General features: G+C 36.1%; 1 protein-coding gene across 2 annotated transcripts in view; it reads left to right on the top strand.

Annotated features, from left to right (window-relative positions):
* The window catches only part of LAMA2 (laminin subunit alpha 2), a 591,238-nt gene that overhangs the window by 131,913 nt on the left and 438,164 nt on the right, over nucleotides 1-21,161 (top strand). For both annotated transcript variants that reach the window (XM_067702129.1, XM_067702128.1), the window contains exons 2-3: nucleotides 9,549-9,719; nucleotides 15,749-15,861. In XM_067702129.1, coding sequence (XP_067558230.1) covers nucleotides 9,549-9,719; nucleotides 15,749-15,861 — 284 coding nt within the window. The remainder of the gene's footprint in view (nucleotides 1-9,548; nucleotides 9,720-15,748; nucleotides 15,862-21,161) is intronic.

Raw genomic sequence — 21,161 nt, 5'->3', positions numbered from 1 at the left:
ACATTTCCTCTCCTTTGCCTTTTTTACTTCTCATTTTGAGTTTGCAGACAGACCTGCCAAAGAGACATCTAGTTTATAGGCTTGGTTTTGGAAGCCAGGCAGGAGAGAAGAGAGCAGATACTGAACATATGCTCTGCTGATATGGATGAAGTGAGATAGGAGGAAGCTGGGAAACAGTCTATTTCTCCCTAACTGCCACCCACTCAATGAATATTTTGGGTACCCTTATGTTAGAATATTCTAAGTAAGTGCCCCAGCTATAATAATTATTTTTTATCATATGATTTTGAAAACTTCTAGGATGATTCACGATTGTTCTACAAGTGGAACATTAAAAAAATAAAAACAAAGCAGTTTGTAGATACTAATTTTAAATGGATAGTGGGTGAGATATCCACGCAAATTGAAAGGAATGGAAGTTTTGTGACCAGGGCAATGTCCACCAGGTCCTCAACAAATAATGGAAGTGGGAGTAGTGGGGATCTGTATTTTGGGGATATAAATTTGAAGTTTGAAAAAGAATCTATTCAATCTAGCCCTAGAGATGATATTTTGCTGAATTTATTTATTTATCCATCTCAAGAAGTCTTTATTGATCAGATATAGTGTGGTCCAGTTCAATTTAATGAGCATACGGTAGTTAGAGAGTTGGTTTAAAATATATATATTTTGAGGAGTTTGAGGAACTTTGAGTACAAATGCCTTATTTTGAGTCACTGTCATAGAGATGTATTGTCATGTCCTTCCTGGTGTATCTGTTAGTGTTCTTACCAGAAATCCATGTCATAATGACAGTTATTTTCTTATATATGTATCATTTTAGGTTATTGAAAATCCATGATGTAATCCTGTCTTAATAAGATTAATAATATGCTTTGTCAGAAATTTAATAAAATCCTATAGCGCCTGGTTGGGTCAAGTGGCTAAGATGGCATTTGAGTTTATTATGGCCCTTGTAATCCTTATTTTAGTCAGAATATCTGTACATAGAGTTGATATTCCATAAGCAAAACTTGCTTAAGACCCTTTGGAATATGTGTGTTTGCATCTGGTTTATTTTGTGTCTGATAATAATAAAAATACTTAAATTTTCATCTTTGTTTAGAATAAACTAAACAATTTTTAACATGTACTAAGTAGAAATTGTACTACTTTTTCTGATTAGAAAAGAAGAAAGGAGACCAAACCAACCCTTAAGCCTCCAAAAATATCCTTTTATTTTGGAAGCTGAAAAGAGGAGAACTGAGCAACAGTACAAGACATATTGGAAAGGCCTGTTAGGATGAGAATACATGCCCTCCTTTTGTTTTTCTTCTGAACAACTGGATTCAGCATTATTTTTTTCCAGCTTACAAACATGGTTGTGTCTGGATGGCTAGTAGTTCACATTGGACTGATTTTCTAGTTCTGTAAAACTCTTCATCTGCATTATGGATTAGGAGCATTAACTTACTTCCTGCAGTGCACAGCTGGAAATCATTCTCTTCGGCAACATGTTGTTTTGTCCCATTTTTCTTTTATACCAGTGTGTTCCTACACACCCACATAGCTCAGGATTTCAGACAAGTATCTCCTTTTCTTCCTTGACATGTCTTAGAACATTTTAAATTGGCATGTTCTCTTTTGTCTTTCAAATGCTGAATTACTTGCAAACAGCTCTGTTTGCCTGCATGAGAATTTTTAAAAGTGCTCCACAGACCTAGAGACTGAAATGGAAAGTCAGAAACATTCAAACAGTTTCCTCTTATTCGTTTGAGAGGGGAGAGATGCTTGGCATAAGCGAGCAAGAGAAATATTGTGTATCAAGACTAGGATGACAGAAGGAGGCGGGGGGAGAAATGTGTATTGTATTACTGTAAAAAATATGTGATGATTTTTAAAAGTTATTTAAAAATTGAATATATTGGAGAGAATTCATTGACTGGATGACTTTCCCATAGCAAGTCTCCAAGTACTGTCTGTTATCAATTATGTTAACGATGGTCTTTGTGAGTTGGACTGTAGATGTTAACAACAAACATTATTTGAGAAATTAAAATACATATATTGATATTTAACATGTCTATCAATATCTCTGAATGTTAATGAAAAATATTATAGTATGCTAGGCACAGGTAGTGAAGACAGCTACTCGACAATATTCATTTAGTTTAATATTTTAACTGATGAAAACAAGAAATATATTTAGGAATTCTTTTTGCCAAACTACATTAGGAAGATTTTCTTTCAAGATATGAGTTATATCACTGTCCTTTTAAAATGGTGGTTCACCAAACGTCACACAGTTAAATATAATTAAGATAAAGAGCACGATGGAAACAAACAAATAAAATAAGCTAGAAGGAAACTTTCATCATGAAACATAATTAAAAAAAATTTTTTTTAACATCTTTATTGGAGTAGAATTGCTTTGCAATGGTGTGTTAGTTTCTGCTGTATAACAAAGTGCATGAATTTATTCTCATTCAATAAATTTAAATTTGAGTGCTATTATAGGCTAGCTAGTATTATCCCCGTACTCAATAATGTTATAGACTGGAGATCCACTGTAAAATATATTAAAGTTTCAGTGTGATAAGGGTTATAATAAAATATAAACTAAGTACTATGTAGACACCAAGAAGGTAATAACCAATTCTGTGTTGCAAAGTTGAGGAAACATTTTTACAGAGGTGTGGATATTTGAGCTGGGTCATGAAAGATGAGTAGATGACCATGTAAGCAAAAAAAGGAAAATGGTCTATGGACAAGATAATGTCATGACAAAGAATTTTCAAAGCACCTGATATATTTGTAAACAGTAAGATGTTAGTACTCTGGATGTGTAGGAAGGCATGAAAGAGGATGGAAACAGATGAGTTTAGAGAGGTAGATAGGGGCCTGATTATAAATGTTCAGATTACCAAGAAATTTGGCTGCTATGTTATAGGCAACAGATAAGTCACAGAGGTTTTAAACAACAAGGTGATATGATCAGACTTAATTTTTAGGAAGGTAATTTCTCCAGCAGTTTGGAAGATGAATGGAAGTGGGGTCATGAAGGAAGACTAGTATGGGTGCTGTTGCATTAGATGTAAGATCAGATAGGATATGTTTACCTGAAAGGATAGATAGATAGATGGATAGATAGATAACATTAAGCTGCAGACAAAACAATTAATTGGAAGCAGAGATCTTAGAATTAAGATTAGAAGTAAGACATATTTGTCCTTAAAGTACCTTTTTTTTTTTAACATTTTCTGGTTTCTGTGGAGTAACATTTTATTAATGCTGGTTTATGTTCACCTATTTAGTAAGAATGACAGAGATTTGGGGGATGAAGATTACTGTGAATCAGTTACCAGTATTTTTGTAGATGGTCTTCATGAAGTCAGTCAACGGAGGTGAGCACTTAGAAAGGTTGGGTGACTTGGAATTTTTAAGATATGAGTGCCAACGAGAGGAACTGATTTGTAAGTAGCATTTAGAAGCCAGAAGGAGGCTATTTTTCCTTTCCCAGTGCTTCTAGGGATCCACTGGGGAAATCTATGAAGTGTCATTTTCAGAGGAAATCAAAGCTTCAATTACAATAAGCAGGTTGAAGGAGTGCTTTCTTAAAAAGGAACATTTGGTAATAAATTATAGGACTTGTAAAACTACGATGGAAGTTGGCCTGTGGGTGTGCATATAGAAGGGAAAAGGAGAACTAGATGACACAGAACTCAGGAATGATGTAGGAGGTGAGAAGGATTTTCATTTAGAGCAGGAAGAGGAGTGAGGCAGGGTGGATCTTTAATGATAAAATTAATTCTAATTTATTTGGGATTACAGTAATTGTGTTTGAAAATCAGCTGTGCCTTTTAGGTTCTGGGAGTTATTTTCCTCATTTGTAAAGCTCAAATTCGAAATAGTCTTGTTTTTCCTACTGGATAACAACCCTCTGGCTCTTCACCTAGAGAAACATTGCCTAAATCCTAAGGAACGAGTCTGAATTGTGCCACACAGCAGATCACTTACTGATATGTAAAATGCATTTCTCTGTGACTCACTTGTAGTTATTCAAAAGACAAACATGTATTAAATATGATGCTGTGTCAAAGTTCTTCATTTTTATAAAATAAAAGCTGGAAGAGCTGGAAAGCTGTACAGGAAAATAAATTCACCTGCTGTTTGCTGGCCAGCAGGTGTCTTGGAAAGACATTCAGCTGTTTTGCTAATTCAGGGTTTTCTTTCTCTCCATTCTTCTGATTCTGAACAGGATTGAAAACAGTTTCCCTTTGTAGTATCTAACCAGTTTTTACACATTTGATTTGACAAATGTCAAATTAAAATTCTATTGTTACTGGTATTGATAATTTGTAAAAGCCAAAGAGTGACATGAATTATATATACATATATGTACATATATGTGTATGTGCGTATATGTGTATGTATGGTTATACACACAGATATATACTTATATATATTATTTCTTTTTTTTTTTTCTTTTTGGCTGCATTGGGTCTTCGTTGCTGCACGCGGGATTTCTCTAGTTACGGCGAGTGGGGGGCTACTCTTCGTTGTGGTGCGTGGGCTTCTCATTGTGCTGGCTTCTCTTGTTGCAGAGCATGGGCTCTAGGTACGTCGGCTTCAGTAGTTGTGGCACGCAGCCTCAGTAGTTGTGGCTTGCGGGCTCAGTAGTTGTGGCTCGCAGGCTCTAGAGTGCAGGCTCAGTAGTTGTGGCGCACGGGCTTAGCTGCTCCACGGCATGTGGAATCTTCCCAGACCAGGGGACGGACCCGTGTTCCTTGCATTGGCAGGTGGATTCTTAACCACTGCACCACCAGGGAAGTCCTCCAATTTTTTTACTGATCTCATGTAATATTTTTTATTCTAGATATTGCGTTTTTCAGTTCCAGAATGTATATTTCATATTTTTTGTAGTTTCTATGCTCTATTTTTTAATATAAGCATTTTTGTGTGTGTGTCTTTCATCATAGTTATGAAAGCTGCTTAAAATTTTTTGTGTACTAATTCCAACATCTGGTTGATATCAGTGTTTGTCTCCATTCACTGCTTTTCTTCTAAGTACTGGTGGCATTTTATTGTTTCCTTGTAAGTCTATCTAATATTTTTTTGTAAAATTGCATTCTGGATGTTGTGAACAATCCATGGTAGAAAACTTAGGATTCTGATATGTTCTGAAGAATAGTTATCGATCTTATAGTTTTGTGTTATACTGGTTAACTTATCTGGACTGAAACACTCTTGTCTTTCCTATGGAATGCAGCAACTATGATCACTGTTTTGTTCTTTTAGTCCAATCGGGGGTACTTAGAGTCTGCCTAGGGCATATGCATATCTGTTATTAATGAGAGATTAGGGAAGAGTTTATACACATATTTTGAGGTTCCCTGTCTGTGGCTTTCTTTTTTCCAGTATTTCTTCCTCACTTTACAGCAGCTGTGATCATTCTTGGTTCTGTTTTCTGATTCTTCAAGACAGTAAAGTTAAAAAAAAAAAAAAAAAAGACAGTGAAATTGTGGGTTTCTACTTGAGTTTTAGCCACCTTGAATGGGCAGTCTGAGACACATCCATTATCTTCCTTCTAAGAATACACATCCTCCTGGTTTAACTGTTTTGAGTTGTTCTTCAATGTCTTCAAGTATTTGAGATTTTTAAAAATGTATTTTATTTAGAATTCATAGCTGTTATCTGTGAGTGATTTAATTTAATAGGAGCTACTTCACAATTACTGAAAGTAGAACCTCCATATGCAGGTTTTATAGATGCTTCTGCCATTTAAAACCAAAATGTGGAGTTTTAAGGCAATCATCAAAATCATGCAAAATTGTATGAATAGAGCACAGTATGTGAGTAAGCAGATATAGTCTAAAAACATTCAAATAAAACAGTGACAATTTGGTGAATTTTTAAATGTTTGCCATATTGTAGCAAAATTTCTATTTTTCCCATGATGTAAATTTTTCTAGACTATTTACTAAATGTATATATTATAGAAAAGAATTTATTATATTATTCTCTATATAGTATACATATCCTAATCTCCAATAAAATATATAGTATAGGGAGAATAAATATTATTTGGTTTTTGTTTAGACTTTGTTCTTTAAGCCACAAATCCAACTAAATTTACTTAGTCTAGATACTATTCAGAAAAAAAAATGTCAGACATAATTATATTGGTAACGATGACTGGCTTTTATGTCATTAACATTACATGACCTCAAATTAAGAATTTAATTAAGAGGTTGTAAGTCAATACTCTATAAAGGTTCACCATCTATTTGTAGTTCATTTACACTTGCAATGTTTATATAATCTTAACCAAGTAACCCATATTGAATATAGCAATAAATATTGCTCTGCTGCTTTTGAATGGGAATAAATAGGTACAGTCTAATAGATTTAACTTATAATGAAAATGGGCTGCAATCTATAATACAACCTGCTGAAAATTCAGTAGAAGCTCAGATATTGAATGACTCTTCAAATTGGTCGTTAGAAACTACTTGGGGAACTTCCCTGACCAATACACTTTACTGATTTTTTAAAATAAACAACAAAATTGCTAATAAAATTTCAAAAGGCACCTGTTCCCTGATCACAAAGCAAGGCAATTAAATTATGAAAAGGTTAATTTTGAGCACATGATCAATAAATGTAACAGAAACAAATCAATGGAAAGAACTGGAAGAAAATAAATGTAAATTATATTAACATCTTTAGTTTATGATTGGAAAACTCTATGAAACAACAAAGGGGTGGTGACTGGGTAAGTTATTTCTTTTATTAAGTATGTAAATTGATAAGCTCTGCCAAGGACCAGGTTTTTCTTCCTGCCCTGATGAGAATTAGCCTTCTGAGTTAAAGAGCTGAGTTCAGATCTTAGTTATTGATCTTGGTAATTCATAACTTTGTGCATATTGTTTGTCTTCTCTGAGCTGCATTTTCTTCACTTGTAAAACGGGACTAATAAAATCTACATAATGGGGTTACTGGTGATTAAATCATATTAATGAATATGAAATAGCTTCTTAATGTTACTTCTATACTCATAATTCTTTTATAACCATGTCATTTTGCTCACATTTTATTCATTTAATGCTGTGGGTAATTTGGGATGTAATCCAATTCTATATTTTGGAACATACGACATAGAGGAAAATAATTTTCACCAGCCATCTTCCCATCTCGGCTCCCTCCCATGATTCCTCAGATCTGAGAAAGTCCAGGCCTACCCAGCTCCTATTAGGTCTCACAGGGCTGTACCAAAGCAGGGCATGGGGAGTCTCACCCATACCTACAAAACAGAACCCAAAGTCAGGGTCAAGGTCAAGACTAGGCAGAGGTGAGGGAGACAAAGATCACAGAGTAAAACTGACAATGTCCTGGGGCAGTTTTAGAGATATTGGCTCCTGCCTGACAAGGCTTTTGTGTAAGTAAAGTGGCTTTTGTTTGAAGAAGCTAGAAGGGGCTTAACTATCTAACTTCATCCTGCTGGCCAGCAAGGTGTTTTGACCTCTTAAGAACAGGATTCTCAGCATATTTCTTCCTTCCTACTACCTACTTTTTTAATACTATAAATTATAATTTTAAAGACCTAGAAGAAAATCCCACTAAAATTACAGTGACAAACAGGTAATGGTTTGGGTTGATATACATGTGAACCATTGTGCATACTCTGTGTATAATCTGTAGGTAGCTATACTATATCTATATCTACATCCATATCTGCATCTATATATGATCACATAATCTAACAGGTTAGAACAGTTACAAATTCAGTCCTCTTGTCAGTCACTTAGCATCCATATAAGCTTTCAGAATAAAGTCCACACTCATATAATATTCCCTCTGCCTGGTATGTTTGTTTTTTTTCTTCTTCATCTTCTATATCAAAAACATTTCTATTTCTCCTCCAAGATTCAGATCAGGATCACTTCCCACAATAAGCCCATCTTAATAGTATTTTCATTCCCAAACCCCCAAACCTTTTATGGTATCTGGCATAGTATGTGCTCAACATGTTTTTGTTTTTTTTTATCATCTTTATTGGAGTATAATTGCTTTACAATGGTGTGTTAGTTTCTGCTTTGTAACAAGATGAATCAGTTATACATATACATATATCCCCATATCACTTCCCTCTTGCATCTCCCTCCCTCCCACCCTCCCTATCCCACCCCTCTAGGTGGTCACAAAGCACCCAACTGATCTCCCTGTGCTATGTGGCTGCTTCCCACTAGCTATGTATTTTACATTTGGTAGTGTATATGTGTTCATGCCACTCTCTCACTTTGTCCCAGCTTACCCTTCCCCCTCCCCATATCCTCAAGTCCATTCTCTAGTAGGTCTGCGTCTTTATTCCTGTCTTGCCCCTAGGTTCTTCGTGACCCTTTTTTTTTCTTAGATTCCATATATATGTGTTAGCATACAGTATTTGTTTTTCTCTTTCTGACTTACTTCACTCTGTATGACAGACTCTAGGTCCATCCACCTCACTACAAATAACTCAATTTCGTTTCTTTTTATGGCTGAGTAATATCCATTGTATATATGTGCCACACCTTCTTTATCCATTCATCTGTCGATGGACACTTAGGTTGCTTCCATGTCCTGGCTATTGTAAATAGAGCTGCAGTGAACATTGTGGTACATGACTCTTTTTGAATTATGGTTTTCTCAGGGTACATGCCCAGTAGTGGGATTGCTGGATCATATGGTAGTTCTATTTTTAAGGAACCTCCATACTGTTCTCCATAGTGGCTGTATCAATTTACATTCCCACCAGCAGTGCAAGAGTGTTCCCTTTTCTCCACACCCTCTCCAGCATTTATTGTTTGTAGATTTTTTGATGATGGCCATTCTGACCGGTGTGAGATGGCATCTCATTGTAGTTTTGATTTGCATTTCTCTAATGATTAATGATGTTGAGCATTCTTTCATATGTTTGTTGGCAATCTGTATATCTTCTTTGGAGAAATGTCTGTTTAGGTCTTCTGCCCATTTTTGCATTGGGTTGGCTCAACATGTATTTTATGAAATAATAATTGTATAGCTAAATGCAAAATAATGATGAATGACAGAAGAGAAACCTTATTTATTTAATAATAAATCATTTAGCAACCTAGAGAATACAATGTCTAAAGGTAGAGAGGTAATGTTCTGGGGATGATTGAATTATTTTAACATTTGTAACCTGACAAATTTCACAAAATGGCTGAAATGCAGAATGGAGGTTTCAGTAAGACTTGTGTCAATAACATGAAGATAACAGAAGACTTTTTTAAAAGTATGTTTTAGAGACAGGATTTTCTAATTATGTATTAGAGGTTAAAAATTAAGAAGATAGTTTTAGAATTCATATTTAAGACCCAGAAAGAAAAAAAAGTTTTGCTTGATAGCACATGCTACTTATGTAGTGTACTTACTTAAGTCAGATATTTAATTATAACTGATTATTCCCTTTTCATTTAATTTAATGCTCTGGAAAACATCCTATCTGAATTTCATTTTAAAATGCAGCAAAATCATCCCACACACCTTCATTTGTTCATCTTTTTTAGGTTTATTCCCTGCTGTCCTGAATCTTGCTTCCAGTGCTCTCATCACCACAAATGCAACATGTGGAGAAAAAGGACCTGAAATGTATTGCAAATTGGTAGAGCACGTCCCTGGGCAGCCCGTGAGGAACCCTCAGTGTCGGATCTGCCATCAAAACAGCAGCAATCCACACCGTACGTATTTTAGGATGAATTTGTGTGGCACTGGGTAGGAGCTGTAATTGAGGATGTTGAGGTCAAAGTGCATTAAAGTCAAAGGGTTTGTGGTCCCCCAAATTTCTAGAACTTTACTTCCACTGTGAACCTTACAGCCCCTCTCTGTCACTTAACAACCGTTAGTGGAATTCCTTATGTGTAGTGGGTGTGGTGCTTGAAGAGAGTTTTCTAGCTGAAGACTTGTGGCAGTCCTTAAGTTTATCACTTGCAGAAGATTATCTGAAGATGTGGTTATTAATTCATGTTTTAGTCATTCAGTGGTCACTTACATGCCAGGTACTTTGCTGGGGATCCAACAGGAATAAGATGTGGACTCTGGCTCAGTTGAAGAAGTGGCAGAAAGCAGATTATTGCTGTGTAATGTGGTAGGTACCAAGGAAAGAATGAGCATAGGGGCTTTAGGGAGAAAGGGGAGGGTTACAAATTTAGTCCTGGTGTAGATGAAGGCTTGCCAGAAGTGACATCTAAACTGAGGCCCAAGGCCAAATATGAGCTGAGCAGGCAAAGGGGAGACAGAGGGAAGAGAAGGAATGCCAGGAAGAGGTTTCAGAGTAAGGCAGAAAACAGTACTTGCTCAGGGAACTAACAGGTAGTTAGGAATGGCTGCAACTGAAGATGTCAGAGGGCAGAGGGTAGGGATGAGTCTGGTACAGGGCTGGAATCAGACTATATGGTTCTTAAACACCACAAGAAGAGCGTTTCAAGGAGAGGAGTCATACAAAGCCCTCTTGGGTGGCCTCTAGGAACCACACTGATATCTCAGACTCATTCATGCGTTTATTCAGCAAGCATTTGAACACCAGCTACTAGAAATGCATTCTACTGGAGCAGAGTGTTGAATCATACATAGTCCTTGACTTAAAGGACTTGGAGGGGGGAATAGGGGAAACAAAACTAAATTGAGTGCTAAGGGAACATCTAGAGATTCCTGGGAGAAAGTGACCATGTACTGAGAAAATAAGGGTTAGTAAGATGAAAAGGGGAAAAGTATTATATATATATATAAAAAATACATAAATCTTGAAGGCATGAAATAGCATGATCTATTCAGAGAACTATAAGTAATTAGGTTTAATGAGTAAAGAGTTTATATGGAGAAGGGGAGAATGGTGTGAGATAATTCTAGAGATGGGGGTTGATTTATAGATATATTGATACATTGGGAAATCATCAAATATTGGGGAGATTAATAAAGTGAATAATGTCAATGAGGTGCTTTATAATAAAGTTTCACAATTATACTATTTTAAAATTTACTTAGTTTTTCTTCTCTTTTTAAAAAAAGTTATAATGCTCATAAAACGAAGAAAGCTTTCTCTCACAGTTTATATTTTTTAATCCCAAAAGGAAGTCGGGAGGCACTGTGCATTCTTTCTTGGAGCTGGTTAAAGGGAAGAATGCATAGTCCCTTCTCTATTATACAATTTAGAGATACTGAAAGCGTTAATATGTTTGGAGAACTGGGACTTTTATGAATACAATTGCTGGTCTTGTATATCACAGAATGTTAAACAAAAAGTTGAGAAACCAAAGATGGCAAGCATCAGAAACCTTCCTTGCCTGTTAAGTGACTCTGGTTGTTTTCTATGGTGTAGATTGTTATGGGTGTAGGAGTCGGGAATATTGGAACACATCCTATCTGTTTGCTGTTCTTGTACAAAACGTTTAGGGCAAAAGACCTAGGTCAGAGCCCTGGGGAAACATCAAAAGCAAGAAAATTGAGGTAAATAAATGAAAATAAAATGAATTAAAAAATAAATGAATTGATGGACTATGAGCTTTAGGTTCGTTAGAGAAGAAGATGAAGCCTGATAGGGAGAAATTGACATTGTTGCAAGAATTGGTGGCCTTGATGATTTCACAGAGAATGTGAGAAAGCCTGGAGGCATGGAGTGGCTGGGAGGGAATGATGGGGGTGGTTGGGAGTGTGTATATGTGTGTTTAGGATGGGCTGGGCAGAGAAGGAGAGTTAGAGAAAGTACGAAAATCGTATATATGCGTGTTTGTGTGCGTGTGTGCGTATATACACGTATATGTATGTGTATATATGTATGGTTATCTATATATACATATGCATAAAATTGTATATAGAAGACAATTAAACAGATATTCTAAGCAGTAAACTCAGGGCTATACCTTAGGGTACATGTTATCAATGATGTAGAATTTCTAAGAAGGAAAACATCAGTGGGAACTGAAGTAGCAAGAGAAAGTTCCAAGAAGGGCTCTAAAAACCTGCATTACCTGAGATAAGAAGGAAAAGCATTCCAGGAAAGGAGAAAAAGCTGGAAATGTGTAAATAGACAGGATGGAAGGAAGGTGCAGTGATTCAGGTAGAAAATAATTGAGTGGACACTCTTGGTAGCAAAATCAGTGAGATGTATTCACCAAATTAAGTCTACGAGTGACTGTCACTCCCTTCTTCAGAGTTCAATATTCAGCGTCTTTCAGTGGGAGACATCTGTATTTAGGCAATCCCACCCCATATTTTCACTTTGGGACAAAAAAGTGAATAAACTGTTTTAGTAAAGCAAGACATATATGAGGTATGTTTTGTATTTCCCATTTTATTTAGTTGTGGTAAGTTTTTAAAACTTATCACAGCCTACATTTACTTTGATTAATTTAATTTCAAATTACCAGCTTCATTACATTTCAAAATCCTGTTTTGGAACCAGAAATTTAGAAAGAATAATACCCCACAAGAATAAAAAATCTAGCAATAATCCACATGGATATATTTTAGTAAAAGTTGAAGCAACAGATGATAAAATTCCACAGATTTACTGAACAGCTAGAATTAATCTGGAAGGTTGGTACTTAAGTACTATACAAAGAAAAGGAAATTTGCACCTCCTGACTGTTAATAGATTGTGCTTTCCAATTAAAATAGCAGTTTGAAAGATTTACTTCATCAGTGATTCCCTCGCCAATTTTCAGATGCACATAGCCTTTGGATTGACTTGAGTCACTATCCCTGTTGAGGATGTTATAAGTTTCTATCTCTTTTTAAATAAGGGAAGTATGCCAACAATTAATCAGTATTTTCAAATTAATTATTATTCAAGTTTCATAATGGGGATTATGGTTAATTGTTGATTCATCTCCCAGTCTTCCTTTTCATGACTAATTCTCATATCAATTTGACCTGAGGTGACAGATATCAAAATTTCCAATTAGATAGCTTCTCTCACAACTACCTTATGAGCCACAAGTATGATTTGGAAATGTGGTTGTGTGTGTGTTTTTCTCTCACATTTTAAACCCACAATCTGTGAAGAAGATTCAGGAGGATGTTTAAGGAATGTTTGCTGTGATATTTATTTTTCTTCAGAAGCAGTGCCAGTAATATTTCATTTATGGTTCTGATTCCCAATGTGCCAATTTCAGCACCCACTGATACCACCAAGGACATTTATTTGATATTTAGTTATGCTTCTTGTATTTGTTGATGTTATAAAGGCCTAACACTTTCCCTAGCTTCAGCAGAACAAGTTAACTAGTGCTAATTATTAAATTTAGTCAGCAATTTCACTTTTCATTAATGAGATAAGGTGCCTCATCTCAGTGGACTGCTAATGTGATAAGACTTAGTACAAAACAAAGCCCATCCAGATGTTCAGCTGAATTAAGTAATTTACCAATAAAAATAGATTATTTTTGTCCTGTCTTATATACTCATGTTACCATAAGTAAATCAAAGATATAAGCCTTTATATTTTCAGTTAAACAGGTTATAGCAGACTATGTTAATAAAATTAATATGTAATAAAAATGTTCACAATCTGAAAAAAGCAAATTTAATGAATATTCAGTTTTTGTAAATTTTTTGAAGATGATTTTACTTTACTATCAGACTCCTATTGCACTGAGGACTTCTTTTTGCTTGGTTTTTATCTTCAAAAATTTTATTAAATGTAATTTGTCCCCAGTAAAGATTCAGAACCCTGCATATTTTGAACAGATGTATAATTAATTCTATGTATATGCATAATAATGGCTAGAATATTAATGGTTTTAATGTTCTTCTGGTAACCCTGTGAGTTGAGAGTTCCCATCCAATTACTGGTCCATGGCAAAATGAGAAAATGAAAACAAAATTCCAAATTTTTTATGAAGATAAAATGAATACCTTTCAAAGAATTATCCTTCATTTTAATATTATGTTGTTTTAAAACTTTTGTTGTTTTTAAATATCCTCCATTTTATGAAATAAGTGATATTTTAAATGATAGCAAGAGTAGGCTGAACGCTACTACTGAACGCTATTACTTTGAGAAATAAAGAGCTAGAACTCCTGTATCAAGTCCACAAATCTCTTTCACATACATTTAATTTTTTTTTTTTTACTTTTTTCTGAGAGTTAAGATTCTGGGTACCTGTGCTATGAGTGGAGTTATGTTATCCTCACTTCAAGAATGACACAGAGTTTAAGTGACTTGCCCGTGGTCAGTTAAGTGCTGAATGGTGGGTGCAGATAGGCTGTCCAGCTGCTCCTAGTCCAGCACTTCATGATTCAAATCTTATGCTCTTTCATCACCATTATCATTAAAACACCTGGCTAGATTACATTACGTCCACAGATTGCAAGTAGTCCATGATTGTTCCTCATAGTGATATGGCTTGTTTATTATTTGAAATATTCCTTCAGTTTGCAAAAAAAGATTATGTTCTAATAAAGGGGTATTCTTAGGCCATTCATTTGAAACATCTTCCCAAGGAATTAGTGTTATAAAAGTTCTCACGACTGACACTCCAAAGCATAATTAATCAGAGTAGCAGGGGAGCTAACCTCCACTCTATTTACATTTCTGTGGGCAAATAGGCTGACGTCCAAGTGAGATGTTAGGAAGTTAAGAACTCTTACTGCAGCCCTAGGAATAGAAATAGGAACATCCCCAGCAAACTGCCCTCCTGCCTTCCTCACCTGTGCCTGAGCTGGGCCGGATCAGAGGAGGAACAAGTTCTGTTCCTCCTTACTTGGGAAATGAGAAGCACAGATGGCAGATAAGAACCAATGACTGCATCCAAAAAGGAACAAGAGCTTTGGCACTCCAGAGGTAATGGTTGCTGTTGTGAGATGCATGGAACTAAGTGGGAGGAGATGAAGAATGTGTGAGTTTTGAGGATTGTAAGAAGGAACTGTGGGGGGAGGTGGCAACGATCGTCCACACCTCCTGTTTTTTATTGCCAGTCTCCTTTTTAATTTTCACAATACGTCCTGTTCTCATGTATCTGGAGTAAAGACAAGGGGAGATCCATGTTTAGTTAGTAGGGTGGAGTTTCATGTGCCAAGCTCTCTTTGCTTGCTTTTATTGTCCATACCCCTCCACTGAGTTAGTGATTATGGGGACAGGCATCGCTGGATGGGAGATTTGGAGTATCTTTCATTATATTTTTAAATAGTGGTTTAAATAGAAAGTTGGCAGATTGAGGACTGACTGCAAAAAGCCTCATAGGATGGATTTGACAGCATTTTCTATTAAAACCAGATACATATTGAATTGCCCAAGTCCTGGTAATAATGTATGTGTCAGAAGGGCAAATCTTCAAGTACCTTTCAACCACAATTCAGGATTTTATGTTTCTGTTCAAAAAGTTGATGTCATACTAGAGCTGCCTCAAACAGTAGAGTTTTTGCTTCTTTGAATGACTGACACACCAATTAGACTTCAAATTCATTTCTTCACACTTAGTTTCTATAGTTATCTTTAGAGTTGCCCGTTTCCGTTGATGGCCAGAGTGCTGCACAGTTTCTTCTCTTATAGTCTTTAACCATTTCACACTACCTTGCGGAGCGCTGTGAAAAAGTCGACAGTAACCAAATTCTGTTAAAAGATATGAATTGTTCTCTCTTTATGTTACTTTAATGTTTGACCTTCACATGATGATGGTTTTAACTTAGTTTTACTTTTTACTTTAAAAAAACAGCTATAAATTCTTCATATGATCTTTTCTTCTTTCACATGCTGCTGCTGACTCAATAGTGAGACACCCGATTACAAATGCTATTGATGGAAAGAACACTTGGTGGCAGAGTCCCAGTATTAAGAATGGAATCGAATACCATTATGTGACAATTACTCTGGATTTACAGCAGGTATTATGCCTTTTTTTACTTTTCCACTTTGAAATTGGATCTTGGATTTGCTATTTGTGTAGTTAGCAGTTCTTGGGTGAAAGGATACTCTTTCTTATTACCCTCCATTGTTTTCTTGATACAGTGAACAAAGGGGCTTATTCATTTAGTAAATTGCTATTTAAAAATATTTGGCATTTATTTCTAAAGCACAACTATTTGGGTTGGCCCAGAAGTTCATTCGGTTTTTTCCATAACATCTTACAGAAAAACCCAAACTCACTTTTGGGCCAGCCCAATAAAATGAATTCGCGTGAGAGGTTTAGAACTGAATTAGGAGCTGACTCTGTTCTGGCCAATGAGAGTTAATGATAAAAATGTTGATCAATGAAATCTTACATAAAGAAAATATAATAGTGCCATTTTAAAACTTTTAAAATAGTAGAGTGCTGCCACTCTGCCCATGGTGGGTGTATGAAAAGGTTCTTGGATAACAGGACTCTTGAGTACATTGCCTCTCATTACTGGGAGTTGAGCAAGATGTGACGGTTGATTCTTAAAGTTGGGCCAGTAATGAGGTAACAAGCCTTGTAGTTGTATAAAATTGATGTTAGAAGTTGTTAGAGTTTGTGGTACGTAGGTATAGTGCCTTCTACCTTAATTTTTTTCTTCTTTCTGTTTACAGTATTCAGGTCAGGTGGAAAGTATTCATCAAGAATTATTTAGGCTTGCAAATAGGATGGAGTCTGGAAAAATGTTCCCATATTTTACTGTTATTCCAAATACAAAAGTTTATTTGATTGACTGAAGGCTGAGACTGGAAATGTTGAACTTAGATGACTTTTTTAACTCAACCTGTTCCTCTCTCACTCTCTGGGATAGCATAGGAAAGGTACTTAGGCATTCCTCCCTGACCCAGTAGAGGCAGAGCAGCAAAGGGGCTTGGGGTTAGTGGAGAGGATATGGCTAAAATAGTTAATGACAGATACCGTAACTGCAGAGCTTGTGTTTCCACATGTGATCACAGTGGAGGAAAGCACTAGCCAGTGGGGGTTTGTCACCTTCTCAGGAGGCTAGATAGGCACCAGGCATTTCCCTAATGGATGCTGTTTATCATCAATAGGATACGAACTACCCACTTCAGGTTTGAGGCCCATTTTGGCCAGGGTGCACATATTCAGGAATTGCAAAGGGCCAGTTAGTGGGTCTCACAGCAGGTACTCTTTCCACCCACTTGGGACTCCTCAGGACTTGAGCAACAGGGTAGCAGCAGGGACTCAGTGCTGCAGCTAAACTGCCAACTGGTATGTATTTATTTCTACCCATACCAGCAGCTGAATGTCAGCCTTGAGTTAACAGTATTTCTCAGGAAATCTCAGAGCACAATCAGGGAAAGCAGGCAAACTACTACGTTGATCAATTATGCTTTAGTTCAATGAAGTCTTATGCATGAATTTCCTGAAAATCCTAGCCTCGAAATGGACTTTATCCCTCTCTGGATAAAGACAACTTGGTCCTTTGCCAGTCACAGCAGTTGTCCCCCATCATGTGGTCGTTGAAAGTTGCAATCCAACTTTCCAATCAGGAGTGAGTCTGCTGTCTATTACCTTGGGTCATCTCCTGGGATAGGGAATCAGTAAATAGTGATGGTTCATTGCTCTGGTTTACTTTCTGCCTATTCTTTTAAATCACACATGGAGCAGGAGACTCAATTGTTAATATAATTTGCACAAGTCACTTATACTATCCTTTGAGCTCAACCCTCTTCCCTTTTAGTTTAATGGCCTTCAGAGGTGTGAATATTCAAGACATCTTTTATAGTTCAGTCTTCATAACAAGTGGCAGGAATCTGTTTATAAGATCAGTTTACCGGTCTCCAGAGTCTGGAGTACACCTCATGGAAGTGGCACAGATGTGTCCTCGTATGGCCTCATATCCCAGAATGGCACCCACCCATGCCCTTATTCACTTCAGCCCTCTCTTACCTCCTGTAAATCAACTCATCATGTGTTTAAGAGAAGCAGAACACAGCCTATAAAATAAAATAAATCCTTATTTCTACTTGTCTCAAGATTTTAATTTAGTCAATGATTTAATAATGTAAAAAGCTAAGCAGATTTTGTAATCAGATTTTATAAGGGAATTCCACAGACAGAAAGGGGAATTAGACCTCTTATTTAGCCTCAGGCTTTGGAGGAACAAACTGTGGAACAGGTTCTTAAACCTATTCAATTAAGGGGCAAATCTGCAGGAAGTCATGTTACAATGCATTGGCAACAGAGAAAATGTGGACATCCTTATTATATCATTTACTTCTTACAATTAGCTGATAAGGCAGCTAGTATTATTACCCCTCTTTAATAGTTGAAGAACCCTAAGACTTAGAAAAATTAAGTGACTTGGGCTTCTTACTAAAGTCTTTTATGGACAGGGCTGGGATTTCATCCGGAGTTGTATGAATCCAGACGCCAAACTATGCCAGTATTTCCTAAACTGGGATTGGAAGACCTAATTTAGGGAGAATTTTTGGTATATAATTTCAAGGGGTCCATACATTGTTTGGGTTTAAGGAATACTGGGTTATCATCTCCTGGCTTACACAGGAGAATATAGCCAAAGTCTGTTTTGTCATAAAACAAGGACTAGATCTCTCATTTTCTACTACACTTTAGCATATCTCTAAAACAGCATAACTTCAGTCTTTTTCACCTACAGCATGAAGGATTAATAGGTTTTTCATCATAATATGAGCTATTATTCAGCTGGGAGGCAAGGGCAGTAGTTTCATAATGAATAGGTAAATATCACTAAATGTTTGTTTGTCATTCATTCAGCAAGAGGTTTGACCATTTATTAGTTCTCCTTTTTATTTTGAGATGCATGAATTTCAACAAGTGCCGGTTTTTTGTTGTTGATATATACTTGGCTCCTCTGTGGAATACTTTTAATAAGCTACTATTTTAAATAAAGTTCACCATTGGATTTCCTTGATTGAATCATTACAGATTACACTGGGAAATTTCTTTTACGTTTTATCATTCAAGATGAGCCCTAGAAAAATATAACTTACTGAGAAGAAAGTAGGTACTTATTTTATAGATGGTTTTTAGATTTTTATTACTAAGGGATTATTAACTTTTCCCAATACTACTATTTACTCACAGCATATCTTGAGCAAATAATTTAATCATGCTGTGCCCCAAGTTCTAGATTAGTAAAATAAATATTATAATATCATGGCAAGAAATTGAAATAACGATAATAGCAATACAACTAAATTACATCTGACAATTACAGTTATCATAAAGACCTACTATCAGCATAATCTCAAAGAGAAGCTTAGCTGTTCCAATGATGTGTAGGCAAAACCCCAGTATAGTGGTAAATAAAAATATACATAAATTTAAAAGACAATAATAGGAAATTGAAGGTTAATAGGATGTCCAAAATATTCCATTTTAGTCCCTTTCCAACCGGATTTTCATGACAATATATATTATAATATATGATCTCATTTTATTACTTTTAAAAATCTGGTCATTTTTAGGGCTTCCCTGGTGGCGCAGTGGTTGAGAGTCCGCCTGCCGATGCAGGGGACACGGGTTCGTGCCCCGGTCCGGGAAGATCCCACATGCCGCAGAGCGGCTAGGCCCATGAGCCGTGGCCGCTGAGCCTGCGCGTCCGGAGCCTGTGCTCCGCAACGGGAGAGGCCACAACAGTGAGAGGCCCGCGTACTGAAAAAAAAAAAAAAAAAAAAATCTGGCCATTTTCTTAGGCTTTCCCTTTGATTTGTTTAGGAAGAAAGTTGATTGGCAAGTGGGTTAAAATACAGAGGGGCAGCTTTTTAATAGACCTTTAAAAAACGTACATTGAGTCATGTCATATTCACTCCTGGATAATCCAGGTATGCCATGGAATTAGTTATGCTCATGTGTAGGAATCTCCTTTATCTCAATACATAATTCCCTTCTCTTCCTGGTTTATCCCCCAAAACTAAAAATGCATTTATCAAGAAAAATTGTCTTACAGCTACAGAGATCAAGTTCCACATGTTCTTGACCTAAATGTTTTATTCATTGACCTTATAGAGACATATCTAGTGAGATAGGTTAACAGTTTAAAGTGAGAGTTGTGTTTTGGAGGAGGATGAATTAATATTTCTATACAGATATTGTTATACTTTTGGAATGTGTGTGAATAGCATAAAACCATTTTTCCTTGAACTGTTAATAATTAATCCCTCATATAATAATAAAGCATGAAAAAAGTGAGATAGATACAATTAATTATTAAATATTCAACAGGTAGAAAGAAGTATAAATGACATTCCTACATTTAATAACCCATTATCTAAATAAGGAAGATACACATGATATATTAAAAAGCGAAACAAGATTTACATAGCTCTGGTTGAATATGATTCTGTTCAATACAGTCTATTTGATCTGTCTCCTGGAGACAGAGCTCTATGAAGGATTTAGCCCATGGCATGGTGATTAGATGTATTCCCCTGTTGTCCTTCTGGATTGAGCATTCTTGAAGGCAGAGTTCTCAGACTGTTTCTACCCACCATGGCACTCAGCATCTAGCAGGAACTCAGCAGATTTGATGAAAGAATGGTTCATGGTTGCTCTTCAAATCACTGAATTTTTTCTTGGTATTATTTGCATCACTGCTAAATTGATGAATATAAAACTAACTACAGTGGAGATTATAATCTACACGTTCAAAATGTCCTACATGATACGTCTTGTTTAGTATAGCAGAATATAATTAAATATAATATAATATAATTCTTTACCTGCTTTAGTTTTTTTTTAAGATCATTGATTCAATGTCACAAGTAGGATCTGTGGTTAATTAGAAAGTGTAACCTCTCTCACTAAATGAATTTGTGCTGATCTTTTAATCATTAATAAAGGTGACTACCAGCTTTACTGTCTGTATTGTGCAGAGCATTAGTTGTAATTTTCTCCCCTTCAGTCTACTTTCAACACTGCACTCACATCGATTTTAGTACCAAATTGGATCAGATCACTCCTTCCACTAAAACCCTCTAATGGCACTCAGTGGAAAAAGCACAATTACCCACAAGAATTTACCTCACCCCCTTTCATCCCTGGCCTCAATCTCCCCTCTTCAGTTGCCCCACTGGCTACTTCACTGAGTCTTGAAGTCCTTTGCACTTGCGGTTCCTTGTGTTGGAATTATTTTCCCTAATTTCCATACAGTCTGTTTCATTTCCTTTGGATTTTTATTCAAGTGTCATGTTCATAGCAAGGACCTCCTTGATAATCCTATTGAAAATTACAAATCCCTCC

Source organism: Pseudorca crassidens, chromosome 13, assembly GCF_039906515.1.
Source record: "Pseudorca crassidens isolate mPseCra1 chromosome 13, mPseCra1.hap1, whole genome shotgun sequence".
Lineage (NCBI taxonomy): Eukaryota > Metazoa > Chordata > Mammalia > Artiodactyla > Delphinidae > Pseudorca > Pseudorca crassidens.
This window is presented reverse-complemented; position numbering and strand designations above follow the sequence as displayed.